Source organism: Ambystoma mexicanum, chromosome 6p, assembly GCF_040938575.1.
Source record: "Ambystoma mexicanum isolate Mex_15411 chromosome 6p, UKY_AmexF1_1, whole genome shotgun sequence".
Lineage (NCBI taxonomy): Eukaryota > Metazoa > Chordata > Amphibia > Caudata > Ambystomatidae > Ambystoma > Ambystoma mexicanum.
In genome coordinates this window covers 1,029,096,731-1,029,121,458 of record NC_090935.1, presented here as the reverse complement: position 1 = coordinate 1,029,121,458, position 24,728 = coordinate 1,029,096,731, and the positions used below count along the sequence as shown (strand labels likewise).

Sequence of the window (24,728 nt, the reverse complement as noted above, 5' to 3'; positions counted from 1 at the left end):
GCCCGTAGGCATCCAGGCGCTACACGGAGAGAGACAAAACAGACATGACAAATAATCCAGGTGAAAGTGAGACAATCTGCGGACCTTCCTAGGCAAATAATATAACTAGATAAGTTTTCAGAAAATAAGATAGTCCTCTTCCTTTCGTAGAAACTTTGGGAGCTCATTCCAAGCCTGTGCAATCAAGGTGGGAAAGGACCAATCATTTCCCCGGGTTCTCTTAACCTGGTGGACCCCTAGACTGCGAACACCAGAGGATCTTGGGGTTCTCCCTGGTTTATACAACTCCAATTTCTCCTTCAGATAGTGAGGGGCAGTTCCAAAAACACACTTATGGCCCAGCGTAAGAATCTTAAATTTAACTGTGGCTGCAACCAAGAGCCAGTGAAGTTCCCTACTGACTTTATATAGCGAGTCTCTGTGTACAATATTGCACAATATTCGTACTGCACCATTTTGGAGATTCTGGACCTTATTTATACTTTCCATGCTTGCTCCCCCAAGCAGGGAGATGCAGTAGTCGAGCCTTGGCAGCATGATATCCAGGACCAGTTTTTTGCGATTTGTCTTCGAGACCAACGGGCAAATCTGTTTTAGGACTCTAAGGCAGTAATCCGAGTTCTTGACAATATAGTTGACTTGGGCGTCGGCATTGAGCGTGACCTCCATGAGGGTGCCAAGGGTTTTAACCTTACTGGTCACAGGTACATGGCCTGCATCAATGCTGAAGCTCACATATTCCTGTCCCAGACCATCACGGGCATGCTTCGACCCATGTACCATGAGCTCAGTTTTGCTGGTATTTAAAACAAAGCCAGTTTAAGGACTTCCAGCCTTTAATGAGCAAGTACATCTTGGTCAACAGCATAGTCCCCACTGAGTTCCACGGAGAGCTGAAAATTATCTGTGTGATTTGCAAAGAAAATCCCCAATCTCTCAATTTCCTCACACAGTGGTTGGATATAAATGTTAAAAAGGGATGGGGCAGACAATCCCTCTGCGGGACGCCACACAGAATTTGCTCAGAATCTGAGGAGGCATCTCCCCAATGGGCTATGGAATTACGGTCACAGAGAAATGATTCCATCCATGTCACAGCTTCCTGTGAGAAACCACCAATATCAGTAAGCCTTCGCAGCAGCTTTTTGTTGTCAAGAAGGCCGAAAGCTGCAGATAGATCTAATAAAATTAGTAGTCCCGAACTACTCCTTTCCAAGGCTGAGAGCATATGAGTTTGGAGGTCTAACAAGGTAATCTCAGTCCCATGGGCACACCGACAGCCAGACTGTTTATTATGGAGAAGGCCCATGGCTTCTACATAGGAATGCATTTGTATCGTGGCCACTTTGTCAATTATCTTAAGAAAAGGGGTGTTAGTAATGGGCCTATGGTTCGTAGGATCCTTCGGATACAGCCCTTATTATTTCACGAGGGGGGGTGACCACTGCATCTTTGATGGTCACGGAAACCAGACAGTGTGGTGCAAAGGAAGCATTGATAAATATATGGAGAAACGGCGCAAATATATATAATGTTCAAGAATATGTTTTCGAGGGTAACAAACCTCCTGGACAGTTAGTGGGGTGCATGTCACTCAATATGTTAACCTCATTATTTGTGACCCCAGAGAAATGAAACGGGGGTAGTAGGTTTTTTTGTTGTTTTTTTCTTTCCTCCAATAGTTTCAAAAATATTCATCGAGTCTATCTGATCCAGGTCCTTCTATATTCTGACCCGCGTTAATCTGATTTTATCTGCAAATGCTTTTTGAGCCTTAACACAATCGTCTTTATCAGGGTTAAGGGTTTGATTCGGAACATTAGGTTTTTCCCAAGCGCTTTAGTTTTGTTACTTGCTTTTGTAATTTGTTCATTATAGTAGTTTTGTTTTGCCTACTGTATCTTGAGTTTGTATTCGCTCTTAGTTTCCAATTCTCCTTGTTCTTCAGTACTTTGTCTTTAAGCCAGTTATGTTCAGCCTGACTTTCCTTTTTTTTAAGCAAGGCGAGTTTGGGGGTAAACCACTTATGGCGGTTGGGACATTCCCCGACACTTCTAAGTTTAATCGGGGCAATCCGGTTTAACAATAATTCGATGTACGTGTTATAACTCTTTACTAAAGAGTCTTTGTCGATAGTATTCAACATCAAGTTACCCATCATCCGGCTAGGTCAGCAGCCCTAACTGTACAGTAATTTCTTCAAAAACTTTGCGTGGTACATCATGTTTGTGGAAGAGGGGTTCTGGGAGTTCCACCAAGCTTGTGAGGAAGAAATGATCCGACCACACACAAGAGGTTGTGGTCACATCTGTCAGACGGATATTACCGCTTGTAAGCCAATCTAGGGTATTGCCCTTTATGTGTGAGGGGGTGGAGTTGTGTACAGAGATATTCATGTTGTTTAAAGATTGTTCCAAGTCCGTGGCTCTCTTATCTCTTGGGTCTCCTTTCCATAAATCTTAAATCACCCAGGAGATTTATAGAGCAGTTAAAGTTCTGCAAGGGAGATACACAATGAAAAATGTTTTCATTAAACAAGAGCATTTCACCAGGTGGTCTAAAAAGCAGCATTAAGTTGATACTGTTGTTGTGATTTGGCGTGATTTTAGTGTGTAGGGTCTCACATCCGTCACAACCCCTTTAGCCTCATACATGCCAAGGTGGTTTTTACAGATGATGGCGACGCCAACCCAATGTCCAATAATCCGTTTTTTACAACAAAAAAAGGAGTAGCCTGGGGGACGGGGAGTGTGGGGGGGTCTTGGTAGGCAGGAACGTCACTTGTTCTCTTATGGGACCATGTGAGTCAAGTAGCCAGGTTTCTGTAAGACACATAATGTCAATGTTATTTTCGACTATGTAATCATGCACATCAATGGTATGCTTAACTAGAGACCTTGCATCTAGGATGGCTAATTTAAGAGATCCCAGCATGACAACATCCCATCCTGAGCGTGGCTCAGTGATCACATGCAATTGCTTTTGCACACAATCTCGGGTGTCCTTAAAATCCTGAGTGAGACCCCTACCCCTTGTCCTGCACAGATAATCAATGCTAGAAACAACCGGACATGGGGGAACCTTGCCAATGCCAAAGAAAAACAGTAAGTCCACTCAGAAGCAGCGTGGACAACGGGGCTTATCGGTGAGCACAGAGAGTGTGAACATTTGGGAATAACTTAACAGAGAAAGAGATCAAGAATTGACATATTGAAAAAGGGGAATTTAAGTCACAAACCACCCCTCTTCTAATGTGTGAATGTACACAGTGCAGATACTTAAGAAGCAGAGAGAGGAGAACATATCAGAGGGATACATTATCCAACGTTATATATAAGCAGCTTTTGGAACGGGTAAAGACCCTGAATAAACTAAGGTCCAGGCAGGAGAGTATACCAGCCAGTCAAAAGTGTGTGTCACAAGGGTGTGAAACAGACGTCAGGGCAGGAGAGTATACCAGGCAATTGAAGTAGATTGTGTTAAACAAGAAAGAAGAAACCACACCACCTGAGAGAGAGAAATACTAGCTGCCCTAAAAGAAATTAAAATTGTAAAGCCAGACTTTTTGTGTGCAAGTGTGGTAGTTGAGAGGCCCAAAGAACTGTTGTATTAAAAAAAAAAAAAATTAAGAAAACGAGTAAAGAAGAACCGAGGGGAAGGGAACTAAGACTTTCTTCTTTGAAGAAATTTTGTTCGAACCATTTATTCTTCCTTTATGAACACCTTCTCTGAACTTCCCAAGGTTACAGAGATTTCCTCTTTTCTCCTTAAGAGTTTAGTTTATAGTGTGAGGGTCAGATTAGAACTTTGAACACATGACAGTATTGTTTTTGACATCCTGACAGACAGATCCTTAGTTTTGGTTTAGGTAGGGAAATTCCTCTTAGAGCATGATCAGAGAGGCCTTTTAACAACCCCTTTTATTTTCAATAAAATCCTTTAACCAAAAACATGGCAAACTTGTGTCCGAGTTTCATTGACGACTCCTCACACTAGCCAGTGAGGGATGAATATCTGTAATTATCAATATCAAACAAATGTATGGGTTGCCATTTATCTAGATACTGTCTTACAAACAATGGTACAACAGACATCAAAATACCTGAAGGACACCTAATTTCCTACAATTGTTAGGTGAATTAGAGCTCACTGACCCTAATCTCATTTTGTTTTCACTAGATGGTAACAGCCTGTAAACCTCACGGAGAAGGTATAGAGGCGGTGGAGTGGTTTCTGTTGCAACACTAATATGTCCAAATCCAAAAAGTCTTTGCCAACATCTGATTCTACATAAAAGCTACTTTAGATATGATGGTAAATTATTTTTGCAGATATCAGGAACATCTATGGGCTCGGCCGTTGCTCCTACGTATGCAAACATTTTCATGTTGCATTTCGAGCATTTTGCCAACTTAGAAACAAGTCAATTTCATATGCAAATTGTGGAATTTCTGGGTTTTGCAATCTCTCCTCTAGGTTTGGAAATGAAAGGTACAAGCAGTTAAGGATTGGCCAACTCCCACACGGGTTCCCCAACTTTTACAGGAGCTTCATTAAAGATTTTTCTTTGATCATTTTCCCTATTACTAGACTCTTAAAGAAGGGAGTCAAATTTGTTTGGAGTCAAGAGGCTGAAGAAGCTTTCAAGATTTTGAAAGATTTATTTTTCGGGACCCATTTTATTACATACAGATGTTTCTAAGGCCTTTTTTGTGGAAGCTGATGCTTCAGATTCAGCTATGGGAGACATTCTGTCTCAGCGTCATGGGGATACAGGACAGTTGCATCCTGTGGCTTATTTTTCAAAAACTTTCTCAGTTACAGAGTGTAATCACACCATTATGGATAAAGAATTACTGGCGATGAGGTCAGCTTTTGTTGAGTGGCGTCATTATTGTATGGGGGCAAGACATACAGTAACGGTTCTCACGGATCACAGAAATTTGTTGTTTTTAAAATCAGTAAAAAAAAACTTTAACCCCAAGATAGGGGTTAAAGTTTGTTTTTTGCCAACTTTGATTTTGTAGTTACCTATAGACCAGGAAAAATAAATGGAAAAGCAGATGCTCTGTCAAAGCAGTTTCCCAGAAACAAAATTGAAGTGGAAATCAGTCCACAATCTGCGATTTCTGAAGAACATTTTGTATCTGCAAATACACTTCCAGTGGAAAATCTTATGAAGAAATTCGGCAAGAGATGATATTGGTTCAGATGGAAGAGTGGGTGTGACAAGAACCGGAATGATCCATTAAAGAAGGTTTGCCCTATTGTAGAACTAAGTTATTTATTTCATGTAAGAAACTGCAGGAAGGAATTCTAAAGGAATGCCATGAATCTGTTTTCACAGGCCATCCGGGAATCAAGATGTTGTTGGAGCTGGTGCAGAGCAATTTCTGGTGGAATTCGATCAGGGATGATGTCCAGAATTTTGTAAAAACCTGTCAGGGTTGTGCGAAATCCAAGACTGGTGGAGGAAAACCTTTGGGAATATTGGAGTCTTTACCTATTCCTCCTCGGCCTTGGCATACAGTGTATGTCGACTATATTGTGGAGCTGCGTGAAGATCAAGGTTGTTCTACCATTCTGGTTGTGGTGGACTGTTTAACTAAGAAGGTCATTTTATGCCTGTGAAAGGGCAGGTTACTGCATCTGCTCTTGCTCAAAAGTTTTGTGAAGAGGCGGTACCTTTACATGGATTGCCTAATCGAGTCATTTCGGATCGAGGAGCTCAATTTATTTAAAAAATGTTGGGGAGCCTTTTGTAAAAGATTGGTAATAGAAATTCATTTAACCTCTGGCTATCACCCAGATATTAATGGTCAAGTTGAGCGTGTTAATCAAGAATTGGAAAGGTATTTACTTTGTTCTAGTCAGAAAAGCAAAAGCTGGTTTAATCTTCTCGGGATGGCAGAATGCGGATTTAATAACTTCAAGAAGGATTCAACCTCTAGGTCTACTTTCATTTGTATTAGGGGGGTTCACCAACGATTTGTTCAGGATTTGGTTGGTGAGGTTCTATCTAGTCCAGCTGTGGAGGAGAGATTGCAAACCTTGAAAGAGGGGTTAACAAAAACAACCAAAGTCTTACAGCAAAGTAAAGAAAGTCTTTTGCAGATAGAAAAAGTCAACCTTGTCATAGGTATGGTGTGCGGGAATTAGTTTGGCTAGCCACAAGATTTCTTAGGATAAACAGAAAGTTTAGCCCAAGATTTGTTGGTCCCTTTGAGGTGGAGAGAATAATTAATCCAGTGGTTGTGAGATTGAAGTTATATCATAATCTAAGAATTTACCTGACCTTTCACTTTAGACCACACAGTTCCCCTATAGTTGCACTATTCTCCACTCGGTGATGTCAGAAGCGGCGTTAGCCTCTGCTAGAGTGCGGCTATTCGTGCGTTTAGGTCCTTTAATCATCCCCGCTCGGTGTCAGCGTCCTTGGCGGCGGCGGCGGCGGCTGAGATCTCTTCGGTTCTGCCTGAACGCCTAGATTCCTGGACCACGTCCCGACTACATCCCAGACTTCTCCGACTGCAAGCAAACTTCGGGTGGGTCTGCGGTGGACACGGGATGCCTTGCACAAGGTGCTGGAGCCACAGGAGAGACAGGGCGGTAAGAGACAAGTAAGACTCTCACATGCTCTGCTGGTACTCTTCTGTGGAAAACCCAGTCCTTGGGAGTTGAATCCGGGGGTTGGCCTGGGTCCCACATTGGTGCCTCCTGCACCTCACTTGACGCGCATTGAACTCGCCCCGCAGCATGGCTGCTCATAAGAAACTGGGCACTAAGTCAACAATAATTGACACTAAGGTCACAGGGAGTATTGGGGAATCTATGGTCCGCTACCCAGTGATTAACAGAGACCGTGTACTGGAGGTCCTAGCGCTCAGTGAGCGCACAAGGCTAAGAGTGCAACAAAAACAAAGTAACCCCCCTGCCAACAAAATGATCTTCTCTAAAGACCCTACCCCTCTGCATAAAGCATCAAATACAACACAGGTCATGGATAGACCGCATTTGATCACAACCCACAGTCCACATGCACCGATGGCCAGCCCACACATCTCCTTGGATAACAGGAGGCCAGTGTTCACTACTAATGCTCCACCAATGAGAAGTTCTGAGACGGTACAGCCTGAGACACCGTCATCTTTACCACTTCTGGCACCCCAACAGAGTGGTGTACCCAATCCCGATTCATTTGAGGACTTGTCCCTCTCCCAATGGCCGGAACTTATGGCCAATATTGCGAAAGAGTTACTCCTGTGCAAGGAACCATTCGACCTTAGTCTTTTGGTGGATGCATTAAACGACTGGGTAGTAGCTTCACGAATGCCCTAAGTGAATTCTGCCTCTCAGACTCATGGGCATTGTAGCACTGACGTCTTGTCACAGGACTCCAGGGCAAATATTGCCTGTCAAACTCCCACACAAAAGAAAATGATAGATCAAGCGACCCAAACTGACGTTGGTAACAAGGATCCTTTGGGTTCCCCATTGGGCCAATTGGGTCATACTAGACAGGCAAATAATTGTCAAAATCCTCCAGTGCGGATATAATTCAGGAAACTGATCTTCCCCCTTCTTTGCATGGACCCAATGTCAGCCATAAAGAGGTTAATCAGCCCTCAGCCATGAACGCTAAACTGAAAAGGATATATTTCTACGAAATTTACAATAAAAGAAATCTCAAATGCCAACGATAAGGAATTCGAACTTTCGCGATCTTGCTATGGACCAGAGAAATTTCAACATAACTAACGTTCAGAAAATCAAAGAGAAAGAGTCCAAAGATGCGTTGCGCTATAAGAACCTTGCATGGCTTCGCCAGAGAACAGGTCCAGGAGTAGTCAGACTCAATGACTTATTGATCATTAAAAGGATAGACTTGAGTGACTGGTGCTCACTACCTAATACTGATTGTATTCTAGTGGGCTGTGGGGTAAGCACCCTACCGGCTTTTCTCAGACGATGCAGATATCTGCCCAAAGGGACCTCAAACTGTAATCTGATCCTCTAATTGCAGTTTTGGGTGGTCTATTATACACATGGCTTGTCCCCAAGAGTATTGTTACTTTCGCTTCTTTTTGTTGATTTAATTCCGGATTTAGAAATTCTCTTTAGGGGTAATTACTAGACCTTGCATATCTTGAATGTTTTGGTTTTACAGCTCTGTGTTTTATACTGGTGTTTTGTCTTGTCTGCGCCCTCAAGCCTTTGGGTTAATAGGTGTGCAATATAAATGTAATAAACATAAACATAAAAATGTTACTTTACTTAAGCCTGTGATCAAGGAAACTTGGCGTAGGCCCGTACCTCAACCTGTTTTGGTGGATGCAGATTCAGAAGAGTATGAAGCAAAAGCAATAATAGATTTTAGGAAATCTAAAGGAAACATTCTGTTTTTTATCGAGTGGGTAGGTTACGGTCCTGAAGAGAGGTCTTGGGAGTTTGCTGAAGATGTTCATGACCCACTATTAGTTGCCAAGTTTCATAAACGATTTCCAGCTAAACCAGGCCCTGAGGTCAGGGCCTAAGGAGGGGTACTGTCAAGTTCTGGTTATACAAGCAGGTTGTTGTAGGTTATGCAGAGTATGTGATTTCTGTTCTACTGGGAAAAAGGGCACATGGGTTTGTTATTTTATGAATGAACATTTATATCCAGTGAAGTTCATTTGGTGTTGGCTTTAACTACTCTGTTTTACAGGGGGGAATGCTTCCCAAACCAACATGGCGCTGAAGGATCAGGCAATTGATTGGTGAAGTTAGTTTTCAGGCAGCTGATTGGTGGATTTGAGGACCTAGTCTCAAAACAGACTTTTCCAACTGCCCTTTATTGTCATTCCTTAAGCAGGAAGGTCCTGTGTCTTTGAGCCCTTACTTTTAGACCCAATTCAGGAAAGCAGTCCAATTCCAATCAGGAATTAAACCAGGAAAGTTCAAGACAGCACAGGACAAGACAAGCTGAATGTGTGGCGGTCCGCATCAGCGATTAAGTTCTTCAGTGAAGTCCAGGAATTCAAGTTTTCAAAAATATAACAAATGAAACTCAAAGTTTATTTAAGTTTAGTTTAGGTATTTAGTTAGTTAGCCTTTCTTTCAAGGAGCACCTCGTTTTACCTTCTTGTTGTTGTATTAGAGGAAGTAATTTTCAAATGCTGTTCCGTATGCAAAAATAAAAAGACTGAAAGATTGGTTTAATGCGCATGTTTACAGGATCAGTGTTCGCTACTGTTACCTCAAAATGGATGAGAGCAGTTAAACATTTGCGCGCCAGTTCTGAATGATCAACTAATCCAAAAGACGTAACGTTGTTTTCATGAGCAAGCTCGGGCATGACTAAAGGAGTTGTGTCTTTCATTAAACGCTGCGTGCATGATCTAGGAGCCAGCTTTTATCTTTATTTACGGAGCACATGGTTTAGAGACAGTGTCTTGATTCAGCATAGTGCGCATGGGCTATGTAGCAGTGTCCTCTGGTTTTCATAAGAGTGAATGATGAGCGAAGACAGTGTTTCCACGTAAGAATGTTCAGTAGAAGTTAAGTCAGTCAGCCAAGAGCATGCGCGGCATCATCGAGTCATCCGTTTTTTGAGTACTGTTGCCTGGAGGTGATTAGTGTTGTTCTTCGTTTCAGTGAGACATTGGATTAGAATATAGGAGTAGTGTCAAGAGTGAAGATATATTCAAGAAGAGACTTTAATCCTTATTTAAAGAAAGAGTCTAAGTTTTAGGAGTTCATTCGATATTAGAGAAAAGAGTACTGAGGAAGGCAAGAAAAAGATGATACAAGAATGTGACAACTCCAGGAAGATAAATGTTTTATGAATAAAATAGAGAGTGGGCGTTTGTAAAGAATACCACACGAACTTTCAGAGTTAAAATACACAAGAAGAACGAGTTACTTAACCCTGGTAACGTTCTTTCGACTGGATGCTCCTCCCATGTTTTCCTCATCTTTGATATTCGTATCTCACCAGGTTTGCTGCTTTGGAAAACAGATTTCTCAGCGGAGGGCGCTGTGCACAATGTTGTGGCCTCGATGTCCCTCGAGGGCCGCCGTGGAGGTCGACGTCATCAGTAGTGTAAATAGCTTGTGCAGGGCCCGTTGGCTTCAGTTCCGTTTTTTCATTCCATAAATCGAGGAACTAACTAGGCGTACCGCAAGCCGCAAGCTCTCCGGTAACGGAGAGTGTAATTCAAGTAAAGTGTACGGTGGGGTAGGCTGGGAGGGACGATGAGGAATACATGGGAGGAACATTCAGTCGAAAGAACGTTACCAGGGTTAAGTAACTTGTTCTTCCAATAGATTGTGTCCTCCCACGTATTCCTCATCTTTGATAGACTCCCAAAGCAGTGACAATTTGGAGTAGGGAGTAGTATTTAATTTAGTCATGAATGGAATGAAGGACTGCCTTCGCAAAAAAACCTCCTTGATTGGATGAAGAGTCTAAGCAATAATGCTTAACAAACGTATGAACGGACGACCAGGTCGCCGCAGAGCAGATATCAATTACTGGGACTTTCCTTTGTAGAGCAGCGGCAGGTGCCATGACCCTCGTGGAATGAGCTTGAAGCCCTTCCGGCGGGACATTGCCTGCTAACCTGTAGCATTCGCCAATAGCCAGTGTAATCCACCGGGATATGGTTTGTTTAGTTACTGCAAGTCTCAATTTAGGGCGGTGTATCCCACAAATATTGATCATCATGGCGAAATTCTGTCATTCTTGCAATATAAAAGCTTAAAGCCCATTTTGGATCCGGCCTATGCAGCCTTTCCTCCTCCTTACCGAAATGAGGAGAAGGCTAGAAAGATGGAAGTGTTATCTTCTGCGACAGATGGAAGTCAGAGACTACTTTCAGCAGGAATGATATGAAATGTTGTATGAGGAGGCTTGCATAAAAGGGCCTGCAACTCACTTACCCTGTGGGCTGATGTTAATGCCACAAGTAGTGCAGTTTTCACAAGTAGTGCAGTTTTCAGAGTTAAGAGCCTTAACGGGCAGGAATGTAAAGGCTCAGAAGGGGAACAAGTTAGAAACCTTAACACAAGGTTTAAATCCCAAGCAGGGACATTAAATGGGACTGGAGGATACACATTAGTGAGTCCCTTCAGAAATTGAACAATTAAAAAGGTAACTTGAAAATGGAAAGCGCCACCAGGTATCCTTTTATGGTTCAAATCTGGAGCCCCAGATTAGCCATATGCAACAGGAAAGAAAGCACCATAGGAGTGCCACATTGAAAATGATCAACATTCTTGTCCTTGCACCAGTTACTGAATTTATTCCAACAACACTGGTACAAGGATTTCATGCTGGCCTTCTCTGGCAAAATCTCCATTACGTCGTCCAGAAGGTCCCAATCCTTGTATCTCAGCCTCTCAGAGACCATGCGTGAAGGCGGAGTGTCTTGACCTCCGAATGGAGAACCCGTCCTCCCCCTTGCGAGAGAAGATCCTCTCTTTGTGGAAGACGTATTGGAGGGCAGATGAACATTTACAGAAGGTCCGGGTACCACGTCCTCCTGGCCCAATCCGGGGCAATTAGGATCATGGGTTTCCCGAACTTTCTCAACCTCCTGATTACGTGAGGAATCACGGGGACTGGAGGATACACGTACAGGAGTGGAAATTCACAGTGCACTACGAATGCATCGCCTAGAGCTCCTCTTGGAGAAAAGTCCCTTGAGCAGTACTGATTGCACTTCCGGTTGGCACCGGTCGCAAACAGATCCACTTGAGCGGTTCCTCAAAGGGTGAAGATCTGTTGAAGGACTTCCTGAGCTAGTACCCACTCGTGGGAGACTGTGCTCTGCCTGCTCAGAGTGTCCGCCGCCGTGTTCTGCTCTCCGGCTAGGTGAGCTGCTTATAGAGATTCCTTCTTGTATTGCCCAGAACCAGAGCTGCATTGCCTCGCTGCACAGTGGTAGTGACCCTACACCTCCTCTCTTGTTGAGGTAGTACATGGCCACTGTGTTGTCCATCATTATCAGGACATTCTTTCCCTGTACAGAGAGCAGGAAGGCCGTGAGCGCTAGTCTGTCAGTTCATTGGTGTGGGCTCTTCACCCTGTGAGTGAGGCGTCCATCACTACTGTCATCTCTGGTCATGGTTGCCAAAAAGAATCTCCCTTGAGAATTTTGTCCTCGCCAGCCCACCAAATCAGGTCTTGAGCAACTCTACTCGGAACTTGCAGTTGATCTGACATATTCCCTGCAAATTCGGACCACAGAGTTCTGAGAGCCCATTGAAGGGATCACATTCTCAATCGAGCCTCTGGAACCAGGAAAATGCAGGATGCCATGAGACCGAGCATCCTCAAATAAATCGAAGGCCAGAAGATTTTGGGCATTCTGGAATTTTGCTATCATCTGCTGAATGTTTGAGCTCTCACCTCGGGAGGCGAGGCTTTCCCCGAGTAAGTATGCAAGACCGCTCCGATGAACTGGAGTCTCTGGAATGGTATCATATGGGACTTCTTGTAATTGAGGGAGAAGCCCAGTCTGTGTAGGGAGTGGCAGGTGATACTGAGATGTTCCTGGGCTAGCCCTGATCAACCAGTCTTCCAGGTAGGGGTAGACGTGAATCCCCCATATCCTGAGACTTGCTGCCACTATCGCCATCAGCTTGGTGAAAACCCTTGGGGCGGAGGTCAGCCTGAATGGCAGAGCTCAAAATTGATAGTGAGAACCACCAACCGTGAACCTCAGGTACTTTTTGTGCATCTTCGCTGTCCAACTGTTGAACCGACCCTGGTGGCCCTCATGATCCGCTTTCATTGAGCACTACACCTCAACGCTGCTGCACCCTTAAAAGAGTCAGAACCTGGTTGGCTGAAACCAACTGCTTATTGGCGGACTTAGTCTCGAGTTACTGGGAGCATCACATCATGCATCAAGCCGACCAAATGGTTACTGAACAACTCAAACCGGTCTGACATTGATTTACCACCTCATCGTACTGCATCGTGGATATTCAGGATCTCTTCTCCATTGCTATCTCGTCTCACTCCCCTGTTAATCATCTGCTTCTCTTTCCTTCTGTCAAACTGATGTTCATACATCTATCTGCTCCTCTTTCCTCACTATTCTCTGCCCCTCACTTCTTTCCTCACCCTTCTCCTGACCTTTCCTGCTACAATCAATCCTGCACACACTCTCACATTCACAGCTTCAAACTTACAAATGGTACCACTCCCTCACAACCAATACCTCACCTGCACTCTGCACAAACCCTGCCACCAACTCCACTGTTCTTCCTCTGCTTGGTCTCTCAGTCCGCCTCCTCTCCTTATGAACTCACGCATACAACCCACACTCTGTCTCTCGTTCACTCTCATTTGGTAGTGTTCTCTTCTTGTTTCCCTCACCCCTCTTCCATTGGTTCTAACATTCAAACACTCATCAGACTGTGGACCCATCTGTGGCTATTCGTTCCCTAGGTTACACAGGTGCAAACATTTGTTTTTAAACTCTAAACTATGCCTTCCCACCTGCCTAAGTATGGCTGTAGCCCCCAGGATGGGAGGGGTCCCTGCCCTTGCCCCCCCTCCCCTTACAGGGTCCAGTCCCAAACCATGTCACAATTGCCAACTCTGCTAACAGAGCAAAATATAAAACCTGCAATAAAAACATGTCTTTCTTCTCTAGTCTTTAATGTGGATCAGTCCAAATGGTGTCCAGCTCAATCAGGCCTTGTGCTTTTACAAGCCCCTCTGTTTTACATGGCATTATACCTAGAATTCTGTATTTACACCACATTAAAAGAAGAGGTGCGCTATACTGGCTAGACACCATAACTTGGGAGTCATATGTAGCATCAAAAAATCAGGTTATGAGCATTTTTCTGTAGCTTCTTTTGAAGTCTCTCCATGTTTTATCTTTCAAAGTCATTTTATTTTAATCTACAGTAATTTATGTTGAACATCATGATTATAGTTCTCCTACCTTCTAATGCTTGGTTATCATTCTTAAAAACCTGCTGCCTTGTCCTGTGCAAAGTTTTAAAAAGACGCAAGACCTAAGTAGAAAGATAAAACAAAGCATATCATGTAAACGCATTCTCAGTTAATTTATTTACATGTATATTCTTAAAATCACACTAAACAGTTTTTTGGATGAAATACTTCAGTTAATATAGAGGGTCTGTTCGGCCTTAAACGGGAGTCTTTGCAATCTACCTTTGCTATCCTTTACCCTGTATGAGCTAATTCACTAATACTCAATTGCCACATCACAATTCGTGTGAAGAACTACTAACAGCTTGGAGAGCCACGTTCTTTGGTGTTTTTATGTACATTTTTTCACAATGCCTCCTAGCTCGTACTTGTGGTTATAGCCATTTATTGATTTCTGTAAAATGTCCATTACAAGACACTGCTATAGGTCTTATTGTAGAAAGATACACATACACAGATCCTAATTAGGATTTCAAAATCATTCTATCTATTCAAAAAGTAAATCATGGAAAATAATAATGGGAATTACTAGTAGCAAGGGATGCCGCTTTTCAAATGTGCTGCCACTCCTTTAACAATAACTTAACTCACTGAAAACATTACTGCACGAGACCTCACTCAGACCGAGAGACCAATAAAAATACCTTGAGAGCAACAGGTTGCATGCAAAATATCCGGATGCCGTCACCTTTATGGCAAGTGTTGGTATGCAGGTGCAACGTCCAAAACATGAGAAGACATGCAGGCTGTGTAAATTCTAGTATTTTTGACATTTGTTTAGCCTTTCTGTCAACGTGTAAATTGCACTTAGTTTTGACACATCTTTAGAGTGCATTATCTGCAGCAAAACATTCAATCAATTATATTTAGAGTTTAGGTTTATGTAACTTCAAAGGTTTCTTAGCCAGCATAATTGAATTAGGTTGTGCTTTGGTCGCAGTTACCAGAGATAGCATGTGTTGTCTTTACAGTTGGGAAAGCTTTTGTTAGTTGTCGAATATATGACTGAAGTGCGAAGAAGTTCAAGTATGAAGTGGGAAAGGCATTATTCTCATTAGCATCAAGGCCATCTGCCACATTAACAGAATCCTACCATTTTGAACTAGACCCTGTTGGAGTTAGTTTTCCAGGGTACAAGGCCCCATTTATCAGCTTCTGTCCTGTACATTTCATTAGATTTTATTTCACCTCCCCCCGCAAGCGTCCAGATTGTCAAGGCCCTTGGAGGAGGGGTGTAGCGCCATGTAGAGATTGGTTACTGTTGCAAGACTTGGCTGTTCCCAGATGTTTCAGGCAGGAGATAGGTAACGCTACGTTCCCAATATTATCTAAATATAATGGCAGTGAAGGACACATTTTGGTGTGAACGAGGCTTAAAGGCAAGACCTATCTAGGGTATTGAACAAGGTTGTGGTAATACTGCCCTCATTGAGAAGTGGTAGGACCATTCGAACTGTAGATGGCAGGCTGAATAGAGCAAATACATCACAGAAATGAGTCCTCAAGAGCAGTGCCTTGGCTGTGTTTTTTATAAAGCCACCTGGTTCCCAAGAGAGATATGGGAGGATGCAGCCCTCCAGATAAGGTGACTATCAGGCCTTTTTACACACAGAAATCTTGTCAATACGGCCCTTTTAATTCTTCCTTGCGTACCACTTACACAGGCTATTTATGGCAGCACCCCAATAAATCATGGAGCTCATTGGTGACAACAGCTTGCCAATTCACACTTTACTTTAGTAATCAACACAGTTCCTTGAAAGAAGCAACTGGGATGAGTCCTGGTCTGTTGACATTTTTCTAACACTCTCCTCTGTTAATGATTCTATCAAGATAATACTTTCTGAGTAATGTAAAAGGGAATATGTGTTTTGTTAACTTTGTCCAACAGCCTGCATTTTTTAGGTTACAGTGTTATTAAATCATTTGAATCATGAACATGTTTTTCACTTTGCTTTAGGACACAGGTAGTATTGTGTAAAATGGGAATTGTCTTAAACAAAGGCTGCATTTCTGCTTAATTGGCTTTAATCGAGGCAGCGCCGTTGCAGCAGAATGGGCATTTCGTACATTGTTTTCTTTTCATCACAGAAGCACTCCAATTGCATAGCTAGGCATGAGGTCTGAACTTTCTGACCACCCACCGCAAGCAGGTATAAGGGATACAGGCAGAAGCAGTGCTGTATATATTTTCAGTGGCATAGATTGTACCTGTACCTCTCAACAGGACTGCTATATAATCAGGCCAAGTAGCCTAATTTATCAACGGAGCGGATGTACCATACGCATATCATGGCACAATGCCAAATATTCACAGCAGGAAGGATTGCATCATGCCCACATTTCTTAGCAGGACTACTATGTTTTGGGACAGTAACTGAATTTCTTAACAGAGCTGCTGTTAAGAAAGCACAAATATGTGTTGGAATTTTTTTCAAGCAAGCTAAAGTACAGAGCAAGAACAGTGTCTGAGCTTTCCCACCAACCTCCGACAGTGTGAGCAGATGGCATTGCTTTCATATACTTTAATCCCTTCTACTCGGTCTTGCGCTTTTCAAAACCTCTGCTTATCCCATGTCCGATTACAGAGTCCCACTGCCAAAAATCTACCACATTTCAAAGCCTCATTTTGAATCTCCTGACTAATGTAGGATAGACCAAACAGGCTTAGAGATTTTGACAATACATTTATGTCTGAAAAGCCTCACATGCAACTGCCAGTGCCCTAACCCATGTGCCTTTCAGTGTCAACAGCCTGTTAGGAAAGGCAGCTCAGTGGGTCAATAACCCTGCTGCAGAAATTATTGTGCAGCCTGTTAGTTCAAATCCTGTTAATAGGCGAGGTAGTGAGTCTGCATCAGAGATATGCATTTAAGATGCAGGTAACATTCAGCTGCAGCCCGTTCTACGAGCAGTTCGCTCGCGAGCAGAGTCATGGTAAGAGGTTCTGCCGAGTCACGGCATTCCACGCAAGCTGTTAAGGTCGCTGAATAAGCTAGTGAGCTCATAGTCTTTCTCCTTCTCTTAACAGAGACACTGCATTGATGTATCTACTTTTATGAGGCGTTTACGCATTTACTAAGATAATGGAATTCACACCGGCTGAATTCACACGTTTACTAAAGATAAATGGTAACGACTGCTGCACGTAGGGTGAAACTAACGTTCACATTGCACTTTTCTCTTTTGTATTTCTTTTATGTGATGAAAGCAATCTCCTTGCTGGTATGTACATTTAACATTTATAATCCATAATTTATACACATGTGTTACGTGATGTGATTTATGTTGGAATTTAGCCCTGAAGATGGTGCTAGTCACCGAAATGCATTGGCAAGATCTGTGATTTTTTGTAGAGGAATTGGGAAAACGCCTGATATATTGTGTGATTTGAACACAAGTACCCGAGTAAAAACTTTGATAAATGAAGTGGCTGAAATCACTTTTTCTGAAAGAATCAAGTTTAATGATTATGCTGATGTTCAAGAATTATCCAACTCAACCAACAATTGAATATAGATTCAAGTACTGAATTTAGCCTCCAGGCAGGAGGCAAACAGTGAGCACTGGGTGTTATTGAGTGGTTTCCACTCCGTTTTTCATACCATTATAGTTTTTAAGGTCCGGATGTCATTGGACCTTTTTTTGACCCAGTAAGCTCCATTGAAAAACAAATACCCTTTGGAACAATACAAATAATTGGGATTTATTTGAAAAGAGGAATATTCACAAGTGGTGCCCACCTGACCTCCATTGTACTGTACTTTCGTTCAGAAGAAGCACATCCCATGAGGACTGCTATATGTGTAATGGCTCAGAACACACACCTCATCAGGGCTATACCGGTGATGGCTCAAGGGTAGAACACACACATCCCATGAGGACCACTATACTTGTAATGGCTCAGAACAGACATCTCATTTGGGCTGCTAGATTTGTAATGGCTCAGAAGATGCACATCCCATGATGACTGCTATGCTTGTAACGGTTCAGAACACACAACTCTTCAGGGCTGCTATACTTGTAATGGCTCAGAATACACACCTCATTGAGGCTGCTATGCATGTAATGGCTCGGAACACACATTTGATATGGGCTCTTGTACTTGTAATGGCATACAGTGTTGGTAAAGCATCTGCATTCAAGCAAGTGCTGAATCTGTTCAGACCCACCTCTAACTCTATAATTCCCAGCCTAATGGCCAAAAGAAGGTTTGCACACATCTAAAAAGGAGTACCCAATGGTAAGGCTGCACTAGATTCTTAAATAGAAAAGGCATTTTCTGCTTTTTGTCTATTTGTTGGTGCTTTGTTAAAAGAGAAACAGAAAAAACAGGAGATGAAGAGCACAGAAAGACACCTAAGAAATACAGAAGAACAAAAGTGTGTAGGGGGGAGGGAGGGTTAAGGGACAGAGAACATACTAGACAATCCAAAACACGAATTTGAGCAACAGGAAGAGAGAGCAATGAGGACAAACACACAATAGGAGTGAGGGATGGAAGCAGAGCAAAAGATACATTTGGAGACAGTAAAATAAAACACAAATCAACAGCAGGTGGGGAGGGATGGAAATAGAAAAGCAAGACTAGAGAAGGTCAGGCCAATAACTTAAGAGAAAGTGCAAGAAAGAATCAAAAGGAATAGCAACCACAACCGAGAAAATGAAAAAACAGATATAGCCAGAGTAATGACATGAGAAAGGAAGAGGAGTTATATCAACCGATACAGCCAGATATAGGAGGGAAAAATCAACAATATAATGCATAGATGGGAGAGGCAGAGTGACAGAAGAACAGACCGCAAAATGTGGCATCGGAACACTTAAGGATGAGAGGCAGAGCATCAGAAAGTGAGAGACAGGGGAAACAAAGTAGCAAAGGGAAGAAGAGATGGAGCAAAAGCATGAGTGGCTGTCAAGCAGGTAGTGCCAGGCAGCAACAATAGGCACGAGAGGCAGAGAAGTGATGCTGGTAGAGTGAGGGACTTGATTTATGAATCACCTGATTTAACTTGCTGACATCTGTAGTAACTCTTTGTGCCCAAGTATCACGAAGATGAAGCTGGTTCTTGTGTGGGGAAAATGTATTCCACAAGTGCAATAAATTATTTAGAACCACTTTGAAATACATCAGTTTTGTCACGTATGTTTTCGAACAAAGTTTTAATTTAAGGCACAAATTGGATAGTTGTCAGACACTTTTTACTCTCCTGCGAAAGAGGATAATCATTTTTACTCACTTGAAATTGGGAGTAAAATACTCTCACTCCAAAATCCTGGGAGGATGTGTGCTAGTAAAGCAACATGTTTCAAGACGAGAGCAGCACAAGGTGTTTCCAAATGTACAACTACAAGGTCTCAGAGTCGCCATTGTGTCAACAGTAATATCTATAATGTTGTCCAATCAAAAGTGAGAACCTTTTGCTGACTGCATAATTAGGTCATCCATAAGGGGCAGCATTTAAATGTTCATGGGTAGAACTAACCAATGGGTTTCGGTTACATATGGTGTGTTTAGAATTTGTATATGGGCTAGCCAATAGGAAGTGTGGAAATCCTGCGGCAGAAATCCCTGAAGCACTGCCATATCAAGATAGAGGCTTAGGGTGGTCCAGACTGCAGTAAAGACAGTAGCGCATTCTGGCACCTGGTAAAAATGCATTTTCCCATCCCCGTTCCCACCCCAGGCATTAGACGAGAAGGCCTCTAAGCTGGATAGATAAAACCATCCGTTGTCTCATGTTGCAGGCCTGTACAATCAGAAAGGAATGTGAATAGCCAAAAGCGGGTAAGGCTGCACCTGTCCCTGAAGGACGATCTCCTGAGAGCAAGGGCAGAGGTCCTGAACTGCCAAAGTAGCCCAACCCAGATTTAGGGCACTAGCGCCCCACCAGAACAATGGTCACTCTTTGAACTGCCAGATGCCCATAAGCAAGATAACTAAATCCCTCACTAGTTGACCGATCGGTGGGGTCCTGGAGAGGGCGTGGTGAAGGCCCAGGGAGGGGACAGCTGACAAGGGGGGGGTGGTGGAATGGCAGAGCAGGATGGCCTGCGATTTGTACTAAGGTGCACTGGGTGATGCCAACAAATCTAGGTCTGTGCCTGAGAGGCCTGGAGGGGGCGCCTGGGCACCTGGGAACCGATGAAGCACCTCGCATTTCAGAGGGCTATGTTGACCTCGAGCGTATCTACTGAGCTCATGCCCAATTACCGGCTGCACATCACATGAGGTGGCTGGTCTTCGATGGGGAAAGGGGGATAACCATCTATCGCTTGCGGGCACCCCACTCCCAATCTCTGAGGACCCTCCACCCAGGTGATCCTCCCTCGCTTCTCCACCCTCAAGGCGAGATTCAAGAGCGATGGCCTTTCCCTGGCCACCTGAGAAGAGGATCCATGGGGAGTAAGATTGAGGATACCCTCAGGTTACTCAGAAGACTTATACTATAAGTTGGGGCATGTCAACCAAGGGAAAGTTATATAAAGTCTTACCACAGGTAGACTTTAGGAATACTCGACTAACACTGGTGTTACACCTGGTGGGATTGAGTAGTGCTGGATTTCATTGAATCTTGGTTGTTCCTGTGTCCAGAGAATCCAGAAACCGTGACTACTAAACAGCTGTAACATGGAAAACTTTAAAGCAGAGGCTCTTATCACTCTTTCAGTTGAAAAACAAAGAAATGTGTAAATCAAGAGGCCTCAGTTGTAAAGGAAGAAACTGACCTGATCCAAACCTGGTTGGAGCAACACACCTCTGAGTAGGCATGTCACCCCTACTCCCAATATTGATATGCTTGAAAATAATGTGGGTCAAGATATAGACCTACGTTCTCATCTGCCTGAGGGTGAAGAACTAGCTATGTTTAATAGTCCCCTTCCAGCTCTTACCTCAATGACCCCAGCTTCCACTAACATGTCCCCAGAAGTTCTGGAAATTGAAAAGATGAAACTCCAATTGGAATTCATGAAACTGGAAATGTAATCTGAAATAAGAGAGAAAGAACTACGAAAATATCTTAGACTGAGAGAAAAGGAGATGCAGCATGAGTATGAAATAAAAAAAGTTGTCTCTTGATTCCTCTTCTCTTTCAGGGTCCCCTTTGTCAGATGCCTCCAGGGTCAGGAAGCCACATCTGCCCAAAGAGTTGGTGAGTGTGTATGATATTCTTGACTGGTTAAAAACGTTTGAGTTTATACGTAAAGTGGAAGGTATATGTGACAGTGAGTTAGTCCCCTGGGTCATGTCTCGGCTCCCCCAGAATGGTTGTGATGCTGTTGTAAAACAAATGCAAGTCCGTTGCGGTATGAAGGAACGCACTTATCAGCTGAGAGAGGGGAGGGGGCCTTTCCCATATAGGCAAAATGAAAAGCTTAATAAAAACGAATCCATAAATAATAATCCATAATCCTGAGGCTCAGGTAAGTATAATTAAAACTTAGTGATAGAATAAAGTGCTGCAAATAGGCCCCAAAAGCCTACTTTGTTTTAAACGTGTGAGAGCATTTTGTTCGCGGCGAAGGCCACTGCAGACGGTTCATTAGCACAGAGCATGCGATCTCTGGCCCAGTGAACAGAGAAGCACAAAGAGGTTGTTATTTTTTCAAGGTCGATTGATGAGAGCGTGCAGGGTCTGCCAGTGAAAGAGGAATATATATGACCATTTTATAATTCTAAATCATTTATGAAATGCGATTTTCTATTGAGGCTAGCAAGTCCCACAGCAGTTTCAAATCACCTGCAGATCATTTTCCCTGGGAAGAGAGTTAGAATGCTCCCAATATGCAACAATCAATTAAAAGCATGTCCGTGGGTCGAGGCTCCGATGATGTGATGGATAGCCGTTCCCATGGGAGACAGAAAGAAGTGACCAGGGCAGAGTAATAAAAGTTCTGCTAGTCGTCTCAAATGTTTCCATCATATAATTTTGTGTTTTGGGAATTTGGGTTGGATTGTGACATCAAAAAATTGTAATCGAGGGCAATGTGGGAATGTTCATGGACCCAATAATCCAGCGTAATGTACACAGTTCTATAGGGGTCCAAAGTGCAAGAACCAATCATTTTTGTGTGGGGAGATTTTGTCTGTCGCACGATCAGAAATGCTAATTCTTTTACTGTGTTCACTCGTCATCTTTCCCTGGAGTGTCTTCATTTCTTGATATGATATGGGATTTATAACGCGCCTGTAGACATGTGTTTCTAGGTGTGTTATATGGGCAAACTTAAGAGTTCTGTTTGAATTTGCTGTCCCAGCTGCGTCTGGGCCCTAAATAAAAATGCGTTACTTCTTGCAACGGCATAAACTGACAACATTTGTAAAAAAAAAAAAAAAATCACCAGTGCTCCAAGGCGACCCAGATACACTATGATGGAGTTGAATGATGCTGATAGAGAAGATTACTAGTTGGTTAAATTAGCTCTCACAGCCAGGTTTAGGAAGTCCCTTTCCCAATACCTGAAAAGGTATGGAGACCATAGGAAAAAAGATGGTGTGTTGTGGGTTACTTGTGTGTGTGAGAGCCTGAAAAACTTAGATGGGTGGATTAAGAGGCATACAGTGAGTACTTTTGATGGCATGAGGAATCTTGCCGTGCTAAAAAGCATTTTTAATGTCTGTTCCCCAAGCTGTGACTGCACCTGGCTTACTCTAAAGAACTTAACCCCAAGATGTTAGCACTAGCTGCTGACTTGTGGGTAGCCAACAGGGCTGCTCACAAGGATTCTGTGGCTCCTCACAAGAAGGCGGAGGAAGAAGCATAAGGAAGATAGGAATGGTAACTCCACTAATCCCCCGCCAAAAGAGTCCCCCAAACAACACAGAGGTAAAATCCTCCATAAACCTCATTAGGGTTAATGAACCCTTTGGAGCCAAACCAGAGGGTGGTTACCAGAAACCCCCATTCCAAAGAACTTTAGCACATGTTTGGTTTGTGGGTCTGGGGGCCATGTGAAGGGGGAACCCAGATGTGAGGGTAAACCTTCAGGGATCCCATCTGTGTCCTTAGCCTTCACCCATGAGGGGAAAGCTACGATGACAGGTGTCAGCCTTCACACTGAAGCTGAAGACCCCCCTGGTGTTCAAGCTAGAGTTTCTTCAGTGTGCCTCTGTCTGTGGGAACAACAGAATATAGATGTTTATAACACCATCCCTGATAACACCAAAGAAAAGTATAAGGACAGTGTACTTGTAAATGGTCAGGACGCCCCTGCTATCAGAGACAATGGGGCCAGCATTACTGTGGTGGATTAATGTTTTCTCAACCCTGAGGATGTAGCTAAGGCATCGAAAAGGCCCTCCAGATTTGCAGGAGAACCTGTCCAAGTGTGCCCCATAATGCCATCCATCATTAAGTGCAATGATATCACTGTACACATTCTTGTCAGTGTTCAGTTTGGAAATCATGGTAGGGTACTCTTAGGAAGTGATCTGAAGATCCTGGATATAGCCTCCAGTACATACAAGCCCCCTAGTAAGAAGAAAGGGGAACTGACCAGAAAGGCGAGGGAGGCAACCTTAAGCAAACTTTCCACTGAGACCAAAGAGAATTCCAGAGTCTCAAAAGGAAATAAGGGCATCAAACCCGAACCTTTCTCAAAGAAAAGTGTGTCTGTCAGAGAAAGGCTCCAGGTTACCCCAGTGACCCCCACCTCCAGCTGAGGCTGAGTTGCAGGAAGCAGAATAACCTGAAACTCCACCTACTGGTGAAACAGAGGTGGATGAGATGCTCCCCTGCATAGAGATCTGGATCCTAGAGACCAAAACTGGCAGACTTTACCTGCAGAAGGTGGACCCTCGAGGACAGACTAGCAGGGGAGAGAAAGAGAGAGGGTCCCTCTCTTGAAGGTCTGCATCAGCAGGCAGCTTCAGGGCTTGAAGGGCAAGAGCCAGAGAAGCATAGACTCTACTGGAAGGAGTGACCCCTTTACAGTGAGCCTACGGACCTCAAGAGGCTTGTGGTACCTCAAGAGGCAAGACCCATATTTTTGCAATTGGCCCATGAGGTCCCTCTGGCTGGTCACTTTAGTACAAAAAGGACCAAAGAGGGTCTCACATTGTATTTCTACTGGCCTAAGATGGGCGCAGAAGTAGATAAGCATTGCAGAAGCCACACTTGCACACTGTCTGGCAAAAGTGGAACCAGGAATGTGGCACCCGTAGTTACCCTCCCAGTTGGTTGTGGGAGTATCTTTTGAGAGGGTGGGGGTTGACATTCTTGGTCACCTTGACCCTCCAACTCCCTCAAGCAACTAGTTTATACTAGTTGTAACCATACCACTAGATATACTGAGGCTATACCTATGAGAACTGTTACTGCTCAGGCAGTTGCTAAGGCCCTACCTGGTATTTTTACAAGGGTAGATTTTCCTAAGGCGGTAGTATCCACTACATACAAGCCATGTGGAACCCTTGTGGGGTTTCATATAAGTTCCCAACATTCTGCCATCCCCAAACCAATGGGTTGGTGGAGAGGTTTAACAGAACCATGAAGAGCATTATAGGTGCTTTAGAAGAAAGTGGGGCCTTCTACTGCCATGTCTTTGAGCTCCTCTATGGTTATGCAGTCAGAGGCGAGTTGGCCCTGATCAAGAAAGGTCTGGAGAGTGCTCCACCTTCAAAGCCAGTACGAATTACTGACTATGTGCTAGGCCACATACAGAGCATGGCACAAGTGATGACTGAAGCTTCTGAAAACCTGAAGGCTGGTCAAGCATTGGCATGACCAGAAAGCCAACATGGTGGATTTTATGCCAGACCAGGTAGTTCTGG

The 24,728-nt window shown here is 43.5% G+C and overlaps 1 protein-coding gene across 1 annotated transcript in view; it reads right to left on the bottom strand.

Moving 5' to 3' along the window:
- Positions 1-24,728, bottom strand: part of LYRM7 (LYR motif containing 7) — a 185,310-nt gene that overhangs the window by 124,654 nt on the left and 35,928 nt on the right. Inside the window, exon 2 of the mRNA XM_069625630.1 lies at positions 13,944-14,016. Within this exon, the coding sequence (XP_069481731.1) occupies positions 13,944-14,016 (73 nt within the window). The remainder of the gene's footprint in view (positions 1-13,943; positions 14,017-24,728) is intronic.